Genomic DNA, 18221 nt, shown 5'->3' with positions numbered 1-18221 from the left:
CAATAATTGTAGGCTACCTTTCCAGATTGTCAAAATCCAAAAACAAACATTTCTTAAAAGAAAACAAGGCGCACAACCACCTGCTGAAAAGCTGTCAAGCCGGTTAGCGCGATCATATACACCTTAGTAAAATAACTAGTGCAAGAACCTACTGCATCGTAGTGTAACCGGCATTGTGAGGTTGTAAAGTGCATCAGTACCTACCTCACAAGGTATGTTGACAACACCTGTCGATCTTCGCTTCTCTCTTAGTTTTCTTTTATCAATCTGCCCCTTTCCTTTCCTGGCACTTGGGCCAGAGCTCTTGCTCTTTTCCTTGCCTTTAGAGCTCGCTGCAGGGGAAGGGGTGCTTTCTTTGTCGCTCTCGCTGCAGACATTCCCGGTGCCTTCAGCCTGTGGGGTCCCGGGGAGTTTCTCCGGTTGGGATTGTACCTTCTTTGCTAGGTTACCTCCCGCGGGGTCGGCTCCCCGACCGGCGGGCGCTTGCTGTGGGTCATCCTCGATCTTCCGGAGAGCCGAGGAGGACGGCGATCGGACCATTGATTGAGAAGAAACCGACACACAATTAAAAGTAGAGGAAACTCCACGATCAGGGTTACCATTGTTGTTTAATTCACTGCTTGATGAACTTGCCCCAACTACTCTCCTGCTGACAGTTTCGTTGTTATTCTTTCTTGCAGCGACCACTGAAGAAGTTGTTGCCACCGTGTTGCTACCACTTCCAGTACTGCTGCCAGAAACAGCAAGCTCCCCAAGCATTTTAGCCCTCATCTTCTCTCGTTTAGCCTTCCATTCTTCCAGAAAATCCGTTGCTGTATTTGGTGCTCTGAAGCCTCCGGTCGCCATGTTATCTTTTTGGATCAATAATTGCTTTTACGTTTTGTTGTTGTTGTTAAAATGGGAAACAAACACTTCCCAGAGTTGTTATGCCCGTCTTGTAACTAAAACCGCAGCATTCCTCTGGAATTCAACAGCTAATATAATAATTCAAACACAGTAACGAATTCGCTGCACACTGTGGGAGAAAAAGAAACACACCGGTAATTTCATTTGGCACATCTCACAACCTGCAGACGAAGTTTCTTGCAAGCCAAACAAACATATCTCAATACACATTTCTCCCAATATAACAAATTGTCATACCTTCATAACGAAATGCACTTTAGTAATGAGCTACAGCGATACTGCTTGAACCTGTTTTTTTCCCAGCCAGCTATCCTGTATGGTACAGGTCTGTGCAAGTTCTCTCTTTTTTTTTTTTTTTTTTTTTTACTGTACACGAGGGCTCTAAGTTTCTATAGAAAGTTTTCCAAGCATTTATACTTTATTAAACTGTTACATTTTCAAAAATAATTCCCTCATAGCACGTGTCTTAAAATAAAAACGAAACTACTTCGTTGTCCTACCTGTTTTCCTTTCTGTTGTCTGTCTCGTACTTTCCAGGTGTACAGTCCCGTGGATTGAAACTTCAGCCCTTTCAGTTCTACAGTGCTCTCGCTCTGTCTCTCTCTCTCTGGCAGAGTCCGGTCATACACGAGCTCTATCGAATAGAGCCGAGTTGTGTGTCATGCAATGAACGCAGCAATTTCAAACAGAGGGAAGTTACCTCTATACTTCCGTGGTGAGTACACAACACTAACCTTAACGAACTGATGGGAAAAATTCGGTTTGTAATTGAATATATGTACCGAATAAACAATGTGCAAGGTCATTACTAAAAATAGAAACAAAGTAATAATATTATACAAAATATAGTAACAATCAGGTTAAGGACACAGACCTAACATATTTTAGGGCTGACTGATACATTAAATTTCTTGTTATTTTAGTTTTAGTTGCTTTTTTTTTTTTTTAACATCTGTAATGTACAAAATGCACCAGTTTCTTGTTGATGTTGTTGGACTATAAAATCCAGACATATTTAAATGGAAAGTCCTGGTCTTTGTTCCAACCTTGTTCTAAATTGTTTAATTGAACCAACTAAACCTCCCTCCAGACCCTAAAGTAGTGAATTATCTCAATGTACCTATTAAACCTGGGGGGGGGGGGGGGGGCAAAATAGGCCTGAAGGCTATCCTGAAGGCTATCTGATGCAAAATGGGACTGAGATCCAGGGATCTACTGCCCAAGGAAGATGACTGAAGTCTGTCTCATGCACGTAGACACGTGGTGGAGTAGCAGGTGATGTCTGCACCACTGTAATGATGATCTATGTTTGCTTCTACTACATTCGAACTCCAACTGACTAATCCAGGGCTTATATACTGGTCAAGCACATGATATGTCAACTTACTTGCATTACGCTGGCTGCTTTATTTTCTGATAGTTCCCAATACATGATTTGTAACTTGTAACTTGGAGGAGGGGTTGGATAGGGCTCTGCGCTGTCATGTAATGCCAAGTCTAATAAATACACAGTTCCTTATTGGGAAAATAAACGAGTCCCACTGACCCAGTTTTATTAGAAATATGAAAAACCTGCTGGACTATTTTTAAGAGGCTCGTGAAGGCTTTGCTTTCCACCCTGTATGGACACATTTTTTCCACAAGGGGACACTCTTGTAGTGATTTACCCTTACTGGTGCTGAGCTGGTGTCTTACCAAATTAACTAGTCCAAACAGACAAAACATTTGTAAATGTTTGCCCAAGCAGTGTCTTTATCAAAGGCATGTTGCTTGTAGGAACAATGCTCATTTTAACCACAAACTAAATGCCAACATTCTTCACTGCTGAACTAGCTTAGGGAGGGGCATGTTTAGTAAACTGTATCAAGGTCTTAAACACTGAAATGGCATGTTTTAAAATATGCTTTGAATGGCATCATCCCAAATGCTTTTTCCTAAAAAAAAATACTATCACAACAGAATACAAAAATGTAGATTAAACACAAGGCTAAACTAGACATTATGTTATTAAACAGACACCAGAGTTATACTTTTGTACAAAAAAATAAAGTAAGAACTGCAGTTTTAAAGATGCATTGTTTTTATAATAATAATAATCATCCTCATTTTAATATAGTGGTTGGAACATTGGATAAAGAAGTCACATTCTTTGCTGCATTCTTTTCTTTCTTGTCCCCAAGTAAAGATGTATTTTAAGATGTATTATTGTACTTTTCTCAGGGAACTGACCAAGCCTGATTCTGTGAATCCGGTAACAATCTTGTAATAATTTGGTGACATTGCTTGGAAATTCAATATCACCTGGCAATAAATGTACTGCAGATTATATGGCCCTATTCCTTTTAACTGGACACAAAATATCCTGCCAAGAAGAGAAGAGACGCATGAAAAGCTATATCTCACATCTTAACCAATGGGTCACAGCCAGTTTCCCAAAACTCAACGCAGATATTGGATAGTGATCCCCCCTCTGATTGGCTTGTGTGAACCTAATGTTGACCTCATCCTGTCGATAATGCCACACGAGCATGACTGGATAAAGTAGTTAGAATTCCACTAGGACACAGATGGTCAAACAGGCCTGTTGACAGTTTAATAGGTCAAGGACACTAGCAGTTAGTTCCAATGAGCCAGCAGAGTTTTTTTGTCTATGGCAGCTTGCAAATCCTCTGTAGGTGTGTCCTTGTCAGGCCTAGTCTGAATGACGTGTCCAAAAATTCACTGTCACTTTAGACTGACAGCAGATGAATGCTCTCGGCTGTAACATTGTGAATTTCACCACAAGGCTTTTTTTGAGAGTGGTTGATTGTGCTCTCGCTGCTCTCAGTCCATCTGCTCAAGAGGAATTGCTTCGTTTACACACCACGATGATGCAGGGCCCTGGAGTCCTAAAGGGACCAGTCATGTTGGCTGTTAATTGCTTCCATCTTATTGTGCTGTTATACTAGGCAGCACTTGGAACAGTTCATGGCACTGAGCAGAACAGTGGCCTGGTGAAGGAAATCTCAAATAGTATGTTTCATTTCTGGTTTGGCAGCTTAACCAAGATTGGAATGACTGAAATTCTATCTGATGGGATTCATATATATTGTTGGCACTATCACTACCTTTACTGGCACTGGGGTTGATGTAACATTTGGGAGAAGAAAAAAAACTAAAAAAACATGCGATTACATAGTTATTTTGATATACGTGTTTGGACTAACACAAAGCCTGCTATAAGCCCTCACTTAAAGTTTGTCAGGTCTTGCAACAGGGAGAGGCAGCTTTTATATAGAACAGAATACTGTCAGTGCTGGCAAACAAATCTGGTCTGAGAGTTCATTTAACACAAAGGTGTGTGCTGCTGTACATACAGCTGCTGTTTCCAGTTCCATTATGTATGTATTTTACAATGATCTCGAAATTAATTCGGTGGGCAGGTTAAAGAGTAAGTTGATGCCAGCTTCAGTTTTGTATGGTTGGTTAATAATGGCCGTTTTATTCCTGTATCCATAATTGAGAGAAAAAATGCAGCTAAGGCACCATGAACAATTGGCATGCTGTGCAGTCCACTGAATCTACACAATATCTTTTACTTTATGGCCTTTGCTGAATCTACACAGTCTGCTTTACTTTATAGACTCTACCACATCTTTTGCATAATTAGATTTTCACATGGATGAATCAGAAGATGCTTTTGAGACTGGAGCAGAGAGGACAGGCCCAGATGTTTCCATTCAAACAGAAGAATCTCTGGAAGAAGCCACATTAGGATTAGTACTGGCAGATGTATTGTACAAACTACAATTGATATGCATGCTTCGAAGAGAAGAGAACAGAAGACTGGAAATTAAAGGACTAACCCTTTGGTGTGTGATGCTCCCACAGTCGCTCGCTTTAAATCAGCTCTCAAGACCCACTTGTTCTCTCTTGCATGCCATGCTCTTTAAGCCTGATATCTGTTATTAGCACAATGTTTTAAGAATATTCTTTCTACATCCTAGCCTTGTATTTAATGTATTATGCATTGTTTTTTCACTGCATTTAATGTATTATGCTTTTTTTTTTTTTACTGTATCTTGTAAAGCACTTTGTGATGGTGGTCCACTATGAAAGGAGCTATTAAAATAAAGATTGATTGATTGATTGATTAAGGCGTGCTGCTAACAATGTTTTTTGTTACACATTATTAATTTGATTTGCATTATTTAATAGTTTCATGATTTCTTTTTTTTATATGGTATTTGTAATTATTAGTTCTGGGTAATCTCTCCCCACTATTCAGTTTTAATTATTTTTCTCTAAGTCTGACTAGCTGGCTTTCAGTAGTTTGGAGAGAACAGATGTCCTCATCAAACCATTTCACAATGTGGCCTTTCAACTCTGCCAGCCACACCTTACCTTCTATTAAAGCTACTTACTCTTTAAATAAAAAATAAAAATGAATAACCTTTGATGTCACAATTCACCAGCATATACTACAGTAGCATATGCATCCATAACTATTCAACAATCAACAGTGCTGTTTACTGTGTTCACTGAAATCATATCTATAACTCAAATGGATCCCGTGATAGCAGTTTGAATGTTGGTTAAATCCCAGAACTGTGTCCCTCTGTAACTTCTGAACCGCTGGTCCACATGACTAGACTTTAACAGATCCACTATGTTGCCTTGCAACCTAATCAGGCTCAGTCTGCTCCGATGAATTGGTTTTCCTAAACTATTGTCGGCGGTTTTCAAAAAACAATAGTTGTCTATTCGTTTGTTTCTAAACGCTCTACCTTACAGAATGTGCAAACAGCTATTGAAAAATAAAACACAGGTATGGCTTTGTGAATAGGGCCCATTGTGCTGTCGAATACAGTACAGTGCAATGCAATCCTGTAGCAATAACTATGACTCAGGGATTGACTGCCTGGTTGTTATCAAGGTAATCAAGCGGGTAGCAGAACAAAAGCACGGCTTTAAACTTCAAAGTCTTGCACCTGTATCTCACAGTCTGGGGATCAGCATGTCACAGTATAAAGCAATGTAAAGCACAGTACAAAATGAATAGTGCAAACTGTACGGTTGTAACAATCAGTCAGGAACCGTCATGGCAGAATCTAATGGATTGAGGAATGAATAACAACAAGGAACTGTAATTTTAAGAGAAGTCAGGACGCTTGTCATTTAGGGCTATTTTTGGCCTATTAATTGCTTTATTAGCGATGAAAACCACAGAAGTTATATACACTGCTACACATGGCTGTCAAAAACAAAGGAAACCGGTCAGGCTACGTAGCAGCTAGTATCCCCCCACCCCACATGTTTGTATGTTTTTCATGCTAATTGTGTGCACTGTGAACACAGCGGTATCACTGAAATACATACCCACAGTAATGCAAGATTGTATTCATCACTATAGATTGATGGCCCAAGAACAGACTTAAAATGACTGTTGTCCTTTACTGCTGAATCAAAATGTCTTGTTGAAAAGTTTACCACATTAGTTTGACAATACAGTCATTAGGTTTGGCCCAGACAGTTTGTGCTTTTCATTACTTGGCTGTCTGGAAATGGCTTAGACCAATTGTCAGTTTAGTTGTTATGTGTGCAGAGTGTTAAGAGTTAAACAAAGACTCCTACTGTGAATTAGTGGCTGAACTTAGATTCAAGGCCAATAATTCCTGGCTCCCACATCCTCAGCTCTAACCCCTGAAACCACAACCTATTTTAAGTAATTTGATAATTAACAGAGTGTACTGGGGGTGTGGTCATGGAACTCCCAGCATGCCCTGCAGCAGCCCTGTTTTATTTTTTTCTGGGAAAAGGCCCTGGGAATTCGTACTGAAAATATAATTAAAATTAAAAAAGGCCTCATGTCATTTCTCATTCTTCCCACACAAACAGAAATCCAAAGATAATATTGACCCACAGGCTGGATGGGAATCTGCTTATGTACCTGCTCAACAGTAGCAGAGCTAATAGTTGCATTAGTTCCCATTTAACAATAAAATAGTTATCTTTTGAAGATAGAGGATGAAAGAACATGCCCCAGTATGTTACACTTTGTCGTATTTCTTGAGAAGACACAAAAGTTTAAGCATTAGAACATAAGAAAATGTATGAACGAGAGGAAGCCATTTGATCCATCAAAGCTTGTCTTGTTCTCACTGTAGTAGCTGAAGTCTGGTCTTAAAGCCTCCCAATGATTATGTTTAAGGCATGTCCAGTGGGATATAATAATTCTTCATTTTTCACCAAAAAAAAAACTAAAACGTAACATTCTAATGGGGGATTTTGTTCGTTGTTGCAATGTTCTTATCCTAAACCAGCTATACACATCCTCTTTTCATATAAAAAAAAACATGGATAAATAAAAAAAAAAATTAAAAAATCAATTTACAAGAAATTATTATATGAAGAATGAGAAATGTATATTGTATCTATTTTACACAAGCAGACAACATTGTTAAAATACCTCATTAAAAGCAATAATTCAAGAAGTAATTTTGTGGTTGCGACTCACAAATAAATACCTCATAAAAGGAATATTACAATTTAAATGATTTACAAAGTACAGAACAGCAATGTACTGGAGTTTAGGGAAGGTTAGTTATTGAGCCTGAGTGAAACAACCTCTTTATATTGGGTGGCTAGGAACTGAGCAAACCCTTTTGTGAATGTGTTTAGAGTGTGTGTGGGATTCCTAGATACAAACATTATAGTACAGTTTTTTTATATATATATATATTACAGTGCATATCATCATATCTCATAAAAGTTCATTTTAAGACCTGTGCAATCCAAATGTGCTTCCTGCCAAGTCAATGTCATTTAAGACATGCGCTACTAACAGCAGAAATGGACAAAAAAAGGTCGGTACAGTGGCATTTTTCCCTAAACCAGCGTGATTAACTAGAAGGAGCCATATTCACAAAACATTAACCACTGTGCTAAGTTTGTGTCATTGTTTTTCTCAAACAAAACAGCTCGTCACAAAACTAGCCAGAATAAAATAAGGTGCACATAGAAGTGATTTATTTGAAGATTTTTAACATCAACATTATAGATCTTTTTAGAAATAAATAGTGTTACCTTAGCATGGTGGTAACTGGTAAATGCTTTGTTAACATGACGTTAAGTGTGGCCACTTTATTAAGAAGTAGGTTATTCTTAATTAAGTAACTATAAACTCAGTACTATCAGCTCTGGTTGAGAGAGCAGTGTAAGATTATGGTACCTAATGATGTTATTTAATAGAATTTTTTACATACAATATCCAATTCACCAGAATGGATTATTTGTTAGAACTTTGGGACGTGATGCTGGATATTATTAGCACATTTTTTATTATTATTATTATTATTATTATTATCTTTGTTTTTCATACAGTAGCCAATTCATGAATATTTTATTTGTTAGCAACCACAAAATTAATTAAATATGTTTTGTTACATCATTTTATATATATATATATATATTATATATATATATATATATATATATATATATATATATATATATATATATATATATATAATATATATATATATATATATATATACACACATACATGAAGCTGATAAAGCACACTGTAAATTTATGTGTCTCTCTCAGTATGTTTGAGAGAGAAACTTACATCAACCCTGCCTTGGCTAGCACCCACAACGAGCTATGTTCAGCATCTGGTCACCTAATTAAACTCGCTGATCCCACTGATATTTTGTTGTGTTTCTCGAGGTAATTTCATGCTTAAGATTCTAAACTTGAATGCACTTTAAAAAGAGAGGAGAGAAAATAACTTCTGTTATCTCAAACTCTTTTAAATATCCTTTCAAAGTTTAATGTAACTTAATAGTTTTTGTGTTGTACAGTGCTGAGATCTATGGGAGATGAAGCACTGCACCAAAACTAGTTGCACTATAAATGCATAGTAGAGGCTCCCACAATCATGTTCAATAATATGGTAAAATACTGTTCCTGGGTGATCACTAACTATACTCCCCTGCTATTTACACGCAGAATAAGGTGGTCATGAATGCCTGCTGTAATCTAAGGAAACATGCATTTAAAAAAAAAAAAAAACCGGATAAATTCAAAATTGTGTTTTTCTTATCCGGTTAACATTTTACAGGAAACACCAACGGCACAGACATTTTCAAAGTGGGCTTGTAGGCCTTCCCAAGCATGTAAATCCTGTTTTTAAGGAGATTTACAGCATCATTTTTCTTTAATTTGGAGGCCCACATTGCAAACAGTCTGAAAGCAGTATGGAGCCTGGATTTAACAGGTTATTGATTAACACTACATTTGTAACTTTTAAGAGGTCCATCCTATTTTCACATTTTTAAATGACTCTTATTTTATATTATTTGACTAAAATGTTTTGTTTTAATGGGACTCAAAAAGGTGCAAGCAATACATCACATCCATTTCATCAACCCTGTAATTGTGCATGCATTTATTACTTTTGCTGCTTATTTGTATGATTATTCATCCAGACAAAAGCATTTGCAGTGCAGTATTACATGTTATTATGGTACACTGAAATGATAAACCAGGATCTGCTAGCTAGCTCAGTCCTCAGCTTAACCACTAAAATGTGAAGATAAACATGTACCAATTGTAAAAGGATTTACTGGAAAGACACTATAAATAACCTCTATTAATATGTTGTAACATACACTGCAGTACATTTCCTTTAGTTTAGTTGTTCTTTTCAATTATTTTTGTTTGAAAGGCATTTCAGAAGGAACTGCAATACAATGCATGTAAATTTATCCAAGAACACAGTACAAAAAAATAATTTAACTAAAACAAAAGTCCATTGTTTCTGCTTTTTAGGGAATTTATTTGTACTGTGTAATAAATCTTCATGCCTTTATGCAAACCAGCACCACCTAGTGGATTGAATGTTTATCTACAAAGACTGTTGTGTGTGTTACCCTTCATACTGCCAATAGGACTTTCCTAATGCATTTGTGGTTTCACAAACTGCAACATGTTCCTGGGTAAGACTTGTCAGAAGAAGCAAACAAGTTACAACTAAAGTAAACTTTAAGATTATAAAAAATACTGCAGAGATCAGGTTTAACTAGTACTATATTTGTGGAACAAATGCTTGGATGAGGGCAACACCTGAAAAACTGTTTGGGGCAAAAGGTTAATATTCACAGACCCCGATTATCACTAATCCTGGACAACCTAATGTTACTTTGGGTAAAATAGCCTGAGCTTAGTGCCAATTGGGGTTTGTGAAACAAGCGGTTACAGAAATCAATAAAGGGCCACATTGGTGCAGTGATATACACCGTTAAAACCACTCACATGAAATAAAATACATCATGCATTATGATGTTTAATGTGTGTTTATGATAGCACATCTGTAACTAGAAGTTTAGAAACACAATGAACTTATTACTTGAAAAGGTAAATAAATGCAACATATCTGGACAATTACCAGTACATACTTTATACATTAAAGGTGTACTTAATACACTAGGGATATTAACATGTTAGCCTGGTGTTGTCAAATACATATTTATTTCTGGGTAGTACTGCTGCTTAGAGTCGAGAGCAATGTGAATCCAGTTGCCACTGGGTTTGCTGATCTTGGCTGTGGAACCTCCACGAGAGTGGCTGATCTTTGTGCACTGCTGGTTTAGGAAGGAAAGGGGATTGTCTATTTTTTGGACTTCAGCCACTCTATTGGTCACCAGGCTGGACAATCCCATCGAGTTTAGGGGCTTGATAACATCTGTTGCTTGTGTTTGGCAGGCAAAAAGAGGTATCTGTACAATTTACTTTCACATGTGTATAGCTAATATTCTATTACATATACCCAGAAATGTAGAAGTCTGTTTACACTCAGTTACAAATCCTGGGGGAAATTACTTGTAGCCGAGGTACAGGACAATTTAATGACTGACCCGACCAATGGCACAGCTCATTTTAAACATGATTTGTAATGTTCACATGGGGTGTAGTTTATGAATCCCCTTGTGTGTTTGTAATCAATAGCAAAGCATAGTCCTGAGGCCTATTATAACTACTACAGTGAAACCTGTCCAATCCAGCCACTGTACAGACCAGAATGCTGTATAATTGGGCATCATTTTTGGTTTCCAGCCAAATAATGGAATAATGGAGCAATACCCTCTACAATCCAGAACCTGTCTATTCTGGAATCCGACATGATCTGCAAGACTTGTCTGCCTAAAACCAATGTAAATCTGGCTGTGCAGTCCAACACCAAGTCATGTGATTTTCTTATCTAAATTTACAGTCAAGTATGTTGTGTAAATAAGCACGTCCGGCACATATGGTACATCTACAGTAAAATCCTGGTTTACACAACGGAGAAAGTAAATTAATATAAACCTTGAATTACAGGTCATACCATGTACTGTGAGTTTTTAAAATATATTTTGGTACAGTACATTTTGCAATACCACTAATCCAGCATACTGTGTAATTCTGCCTAAATTTCCAGTCCTTTAATCAATGCCGGATTAGACAGGTTTCAGTGTACTTCTCAACATATACAGCTATGGGCAAACGTTTTGCATCACCTACAATTTTAGGTTTGAGATAATAAAAAGATAAACAACTTAGATCTTTTATTTATCATGTAATCAAAGAAACTACAAAATGAGATCACAAAAGTCTACCGGAAGCCATAATAGTAGTATAGTATTTCATGTTCGATTTTAAAATGTCACATTTTTCAATTTGTAGTTTTCCATATACTTCACCCAAATTTTTTTTTAAAAATTAAATTTAATGTTAACACAACATTATTCAGCAGGTTTCATTTGATTATGAAGCAAAATTAGTTCATTCTATAGGGTGATGCAAAACTTTTGGCCATAGCTGTACACGCAAAAATACACAGTTCATACATAAAACACTAAATTAAAATCGCTCAGTTGATGATAGCAGCATAAATATGTAGTTTTGCATGCATTTTATTTTGTGTCAGGTATGTGTTGTTAAAAACGGTTAAATGTGAGTGACATACATAATCAAATTTAACACAGATTATAGCTAAACAAAAAATTAATATTTGTGTGTGTGGTGCCCAGTTCAGAACATAACAAAATATAAAATACAGCTGTGTACAAAACGTGCAAGGCTCTTCGGCGTTCCTGTCCTTCAGCTGGCCGAGTAAACTGCCCGACATCCAACGTCTCTCTCCAAAGTTACAGGAACAATCCAACATGTTCTATCCCAGATACAAGCACGGCTCTATTTTTACAGCACAAGGGGATGGGAGCTGAGGTCACAACAGATTCCAGGAGGGAAGTTGGCCACTTTGTTACCACACGGTACTCTGTAGTATTTATACAAGTTCATTTAATACATATTTATAATGCACAATACAAGACAGTTACTGTAGCATTGCTGACCCACAGGAAGTGTAGAAAGAGTGGTGGCAAGTTAAGAAGTAAATAAATACATGTGGTACTCCCTGCAAGGATGCTTTATTAGTACCATACCCATTCTTCTGAAATGCTAAGTAACTGCTGGCTTGTTCATCTCAACACTCGCTGCGTGCAACATTGTTCTTATTCTATACTGCATATTGTTCTTTTCCGAGGTTCAGGATTTGGTCTCATTGCAATTAGAAGAGTTGGCCGAATTAAAACAAGTTCTTCTAACAGATTAATTCCAGAGGTTGCATGGGTAGCTCCACATGGCATGCATTATATATTCCTAATAAAAATGCTCTTTGCTCTGACAAGATCTTTGTTACAAGTAACGTGGACAGAAATTGTTAAGTGTTGCAGGGCTTTTTTTAATACACTTCTGGCACTTCCAAACACAAATACTTGACAAATAGAAATGCACACTTCAAATGAATGAGCAGAAGAGACACGTAGCTTGTGTTTTCCAGGACTCTACCTACTGGTAAATATCCCACCAAGAAGAAAGAAGCACTTGGTTTGTATTTCAAGACCAAGTCCTTCCTACCTGCAGATGGAATACCGGTAAAAGTCAAAATTCTGGTATAGCAAATGTCTCTGGTTTAATTCACAGCAGAATAAATCAGAAACCAAAGGATATTATTAACAATACCTTAAACCTTCCTTTTAAAACAGAAATGGTTTTACTTAAACCTTTTCAACATTGATTTGCACAATGGCCCTTCAATGGGACACATTTGTAAGTCACCATATATTAATCACATTCAACATAAAAAAGTGCCTTACACATCATATTACCATTTACTTACTGTAGCTATTCTTAAATGTATACCTGGCTTAGACAAGTTAGAAAACATAACATTGTACATGTGCAAGATTATTAGAAGTCTAGCTTTAACACAACAAGACACGTTAAATGTAACTTTATTTGTTTTTATTTGTGTATGTCAAAATACATTTTTCAAAATAACTGAGTTTCAGCAACTAGTTTCATGCGGATACAAGGTCTGCTCGATACCACCAATAAAATCATAGCACTGTAGCCACTTCACTCTCAGATAAAGAATAAATAACCTAAATATAAAACACTAAAATATTAGAAACAATTAGCTTTGATAAATCTGCACATGCACCCAAAACTAACAAAATCTGTAAGGTTTTAGTAATTCTCACAGTGAGAGTAACCAGTTAACCCATTGTTCACTATCATTCAAACTTCTACTCTTTTAGCAATACCCAATTGCTCAGTGAACATTTGGATCATCATAAATCAACCAGTCACACAAGATCAATCCATATGAGGGACTTCAAACTCTCCTTGTACCTTTGAAATCAAAAATCCTGAGCATGGTAGCAAGAGCATGGCCTCACACCTACACAAAACCAATCACCAAATAAGACAGACAGAGGGACACTTGCCCAGGTTTAAAACTAAAAATAGGTAATAAACACCAAGACCTTGTTTTGCTTTTTATGAAGGGGGTATAAATTCACATTTAATATAGTATACAATATAATCAATGATAATACAATAGCTACCGCAAGCCTTACAATGTACAATTTCTTTTAATGGTTGATCTCTTCAGTGGTTTTAGGTTACAGCACAATGTGTGCCAGTATGAAGTCACACTTCTGTTTACATGCCATGACTGGGGAAAAAAAAAGAAAAAAGAAAAAAATGCTGCTGACAATTGGTCTCATTCACTATAGCTAATTGAAAAGACCACCGAAATGCATAAATATATGTTCCGACATGATACTCTTCACATGGCATTTACACAGTGCATGTAGACAGTAAAGTGAAAGGATGGGGTTAGGAATACCCAACACTGTGATGCTTTGGCTAGTACTTCAGATTAAAAAACAGCACTCTTCCAAAGATACACTGTGTGAAATGTAGTGAAGCAATTATTATTACCCTTTCACACATTTATTATTGTGAACACTTAAAAAAAAAAAAAATCTGTAGGCTATCTTTAAATAAGCTCTATGATATCCAATATTTATATTATAAAATAATTGAAATTAGTTAAAAACACACTATTTCTGCAGTTGTACATTTAATAGTAACAGACTTTATTTTTGTAAATAGGGAAGCATAATGCATGCCATGTGGTGGTCTGAAACTCAAACAGTACATATATACAGCATCACTCAGTACCGGCTAAAATGAAGTGAAGATTACAATATATAATCCAAAAATTACGCTACAAACTAAAAAAAAAATGGTGAAGGCAGAAAATAAATCAAAATAATTCTACTTTTAATGGACTCATTAAAGCATTTTATAAGAAATAAATGCATATTGCACACAGTGAAAGCTCATGTTCCACCAAGTCCACCAGTTCAATATGGCGAGACAAATGGTTTCCTCTGTTTAAAAAACATAACCAACCCTTGCAGTAACCTCCATTATTTGGGCTCTCCAGACTGGACAGTTGAGTGAACACTGAGCAACTAGGGAAATACCTCTGGCACATGGGTGGTTAGAAGAACAGCACAGCACACAACACCTCTAAGCAGGTGATGAAAAAAACACAAACAGAAAAATATGCAAGCTCTGTGGCACAGTTAATCTTGTGTTGAGTAACTCTTCTTCTGTGACAGCTGAGAGCGCTTGATGCAAGTGTTTATGTACAACTAAGGCTTATTGGTTAAATATTCGAGGCGTCCCTGGCCTTAATTTTTCTTGTAATGTTTTCTCACTGTAAACTCAGTCTTGTCAGCAGCCGCAGGTTTCAGTAAAATAACCTAGTTAGGGTTAATGGATGATAAAATAGGATGGGATGTGGGGCAGGTGCTTCTGCAGATGGAAGAAAAGGAGATCTTAGCCTTGTAGCTGATGTCTGTTGCAATTAATATTACTGTGCAATACCATTAGTTGTGCTGCTGCAGAAACTGGTTTACTTGGAAAGTTTGCTTATGACTCTAATCAAGGCTCCATTTTCATCCTTTAGTCTCTGGTTGTCTGCTTTCAAGTCTGGTAGCATCTGAAAAATAAATACATATATAAAATGAAAAGCCTTTCAACAGCTAGTACATAAACAGGCCATTTAGAAGAAGTCACCCAACTACAGTGCACTCCACGTCAGGTTATTGCAATAATCTGGTTATTACGTTATTCTTTCAGTTCCCATTTACAGAAGCATTGAAATGCTAATTGAAACATGAACAGACTTGTGGTGTGGCATAAATAGAGAAGAACCATTAAGTGCCAATTATTTTGTCAGTATTCCACTTTATTTTGGTGTAGTACCGGCACACTACTTCAGATTTGTTGGACCAATAGGAACATCAATTCTGAACACCTTTTATAAAAAAGCTCCCTGATACAAGAAATTAATCCCAAAGATCTATTTATCCCAGGTATTTTCAAATACAAAAGCTATGTGAATACCCTGCTTCACCAAACAATATCAAAGCTGCAAGACCCATGCAGACCAAGTGCCCCCACCATAAATATTGGTCTATTTTAATAAAATAATATATTTCAAGTTGAAGCACATTGTTTTTCAATGCAATGCACAAAAAGTGCCTTAAATAAGATATTTAGAGAAACTGCTCAACGGATACTGCATGTCAATAATTCCACTTGATGAACTGATTACACTATGTAACACAATTTTTGTTCCTGGGTATTAAAGTGTTATTTCCTAATTGCTTATGCCTCAAAAGTATAGAAAATGGCTATTATTCCCCACAAACTTTGCTTTTGTGACCAGGACAGTGATATTTTGAAATTTACCTATTTCCAATGAGAAAACGGGCGAATTTGTGTCTTTTCGTTCACAAAGTCAGAAAAAAACAACATATACAACATATGTATTTATACTAAAGTAATACAAAAATGACTACAAAAGATTTAGAAGCAAGTAGTTTTTCGAGATTTACGATTATACTGTAAATCACTTTCATGAATCAGCCCCCAAATGTAGTCTCCCATCATGTTCTCGTTATACTGTCCTTGGTAGCGACGTTCAAAGTCCAGTATATCCTGGTGGAAGCGCTCGCCTTGCTCCTCCGAGTACGCTCCTATGTTCTCCTTGAATTTATCAAGATTAGCATCAAGGATATGGACTTGGAGGGACATCCTACAGCCCATTGTGCCGTAGTTCTTCACCAGAGTCTCAACCAGCTCCACATAGTTTTCGGCCTTGTGATTGCCTAAGAAGCCCCGAACCACTGCGACAAAGCTGTTCCAAGCCGCTTTCTCCTTACTAGTGAGCTTCTTGGGGAATTCATTGCACTCCAGGATCTTCTTTATCTGTGGTCCGACTAAGACATCGGCTTTGACCTTTGCCTCAGACAGCTTAGGGAAGAAGTCTTGAAGGTACTTGAAGGCTGCCGACTCCTTATCTAGAGCTCTGACAAATTGTTTCAGTGGCTCCCACTTGACGTTGTTCCTCCCCACAGAGAACTCAGTCCGCTGTGGCCAGTCCCGCCTGTGGTAGTGCGCCTTGGTGTCCCTGCTGCCCCAAAGGCAAAGATAGCAGGGAAACTTGGTAAAACCGCCTTGGAGATCCATCAGGAATGCCACCATTTTGAAGTCTCCTATGACCTTGATGCCATCTCAGAAAAATGCAGATATGTATCCACTTAGGCAGCTGGAACTAAACTGAACTGGTGGGCTTAAGGCCCCTGTATTTATACTACTATTTATATTACTGGAAAGTTCTAGAAGTTACTCCAAGTTTACTCAGCACTGAATCTATCTGGAATATTCTGGAAAATAGGTAAATTTCAAAATATCACTGTCCTGGTCACAAAAGCAAAGTTTGTGGGGAATAATAGCCATTTTCTATACTTTTGAGGCATAAGCAATTAGGAAATAACACTTACTACCCAGGAACCAAAAAAAAATAATAATAATAATAATAATGTTACACGGTGTTATTCTATAATGGACTGATGAAAATATCCAATTGTGTTACAAAATATATTACAATCATGTAACAACTGTATTATGATGTGTGAACTACAGGAAATAACTAACTGTCTACCAAACACCTTAGACAACCAAACAGGAAAAAAATAAATAAATTCAGGCTACAAATATTTGCCAAGTGGATTACACTGGTAGAGACATGCTTGTTCTTACATCTCCAAACTGCCTTCCCAAAGCAAACACAGCAATTTTTCAGTGAGAATTCAAGCCATGCAAAACTGTGATGGCCCAATAGCCAATTTCTACCTAACCACATATTTCCATTACAGAACATTACCTTTCAAAAACTATCCTTACGGGATCCTGAATGTAAAACCACATATTGCAATAAAGGTACACAGTGTAGAAATACAAAACAGAATAAATAGCAAGAGCAATAAATAATGTGAAATCATGAAAAAGACCGTTCTTGCCACAGACAGCAACATCATGCAAGAAGCCAGACCAAGCAATTTGACAATATAAATAAAAAAAATAAAAAAATAAGTCTCCAGGCACACAAATAACACCACGAATATCTACACCAGGAAGACGGCTGAAGTTTGGCACCTGCCTGGCTATGGCGGGGTAGAGGTAATGAAGAATGGGAGGGGGAGCTACAAGTCCACAGCCTGCAGCTGACTACAGGACTCTGAAAGCTTTGCCACCACTCTGGTCAGAGCCCTATTCTCAGCGACCAATCTCTCATTTAACTGCCTCAGAGTCTGAATCTGCTTTACTTGACGTAGGTTCTGCAGGAAATCAGAACACAAGAACAATAGAATTGAAGAAAAAAAAAAAAAAAAGGGGGAAAAGGAGATTCGGGTATGGAAAAAAGGAAGAGATTAGGAAAGGACAAGCATACAAATTCAGATGGGTTAAACACAAATGTCTCCAGTTTGATGTGTGGCTTATGTTGAGCGCAAGAGCAACAAAAACAAAACTGATGGAGAACAGCAGATCAAACTTAGTGTCTTCCAATTTGCAGATCAAAA

The 18221-nt window shown here is 37.2% G+C and overlaps 2 protein-coding genes across 6 annotated transcripts in view; both read right to left on the bottom strand.

Annotated features, from left to right (window-relative positions):
- The window catches only part of LOC117415626 (PRKC apoptosis WT1 regulator protein-like), a 59003-nt gene extending 57411 nt beyond the window's left edge, over positions 1 to 1592 (bottom strand). The window contains exons 1-2 of the mRNA XM_034026206.3: positions 1407 to 1592; positions 205 to 1015 (exon numbers count right to left, since the gene is read on the bottom strand). Of these exons, the coding sequence (XP_033882097.1) occupies positions 205 to 846 (642 nt within the window). The 5' untranslated portion in view covers positions 847 to 1015; positions 1407 to 1592. The remainder of the gene's footprint in view (positions 1 to 204; positions 1016 to 1406) is intronic.
- A 10622-nt stretch (positions 1593 to 12214) lies between these two features.
- The window catches only part of LOC117415287 (protein phosphatase 1 regulatory subunit 12A-like), a 65049-nt gene continuing 59042 nt past the window's right edge, over positions 12215 to 18221 (bottom strand). For 3 of the 5 annotated variants that reach the window (XM_034025421.3, XM_034025424.3, XM_034025426.3), the window contains 2 exons: positions 17801 to 17978; positions 12215 to 15292 (listed from right to left, as the gene is read on the bottom strand). In XM_034025421.3, the coding sequence (XP_033881312.1) occupies positions 17844 to 17978 (135 nt within the window). In that variant the 3' untranslated portion in view covers positions 12215 to 15292; positions 17801 to 17843. The remainder of the gene's footprint in view (positions 15293 to 17800; positions 17979 to 18221) is intronic. The other 2 variants (XM_034025423.3, XM_034025425.3) reach the window with 1 other exon arrangement.

This window comes from Acipenser ruthenus, chromosome 7 (assembly GCF_902713425.1).
Source record: "Acipenser ruthenus chromosome 7, fAciRut3.2 maternal haplotype, whole genome shotgun sequence".
Lineage (NCBI taxonomy): Eukaryota > Metazoa > Chordata > Actinopteri > Acipenseriformes > Acipenseridae > Acipenser > Acipenser ruthenus.
The sequence above is the reverse complement of the archived record's forward strand: the minus strand, read 5'-3'. Positions and strand labels throughout refer to the sequence as shown.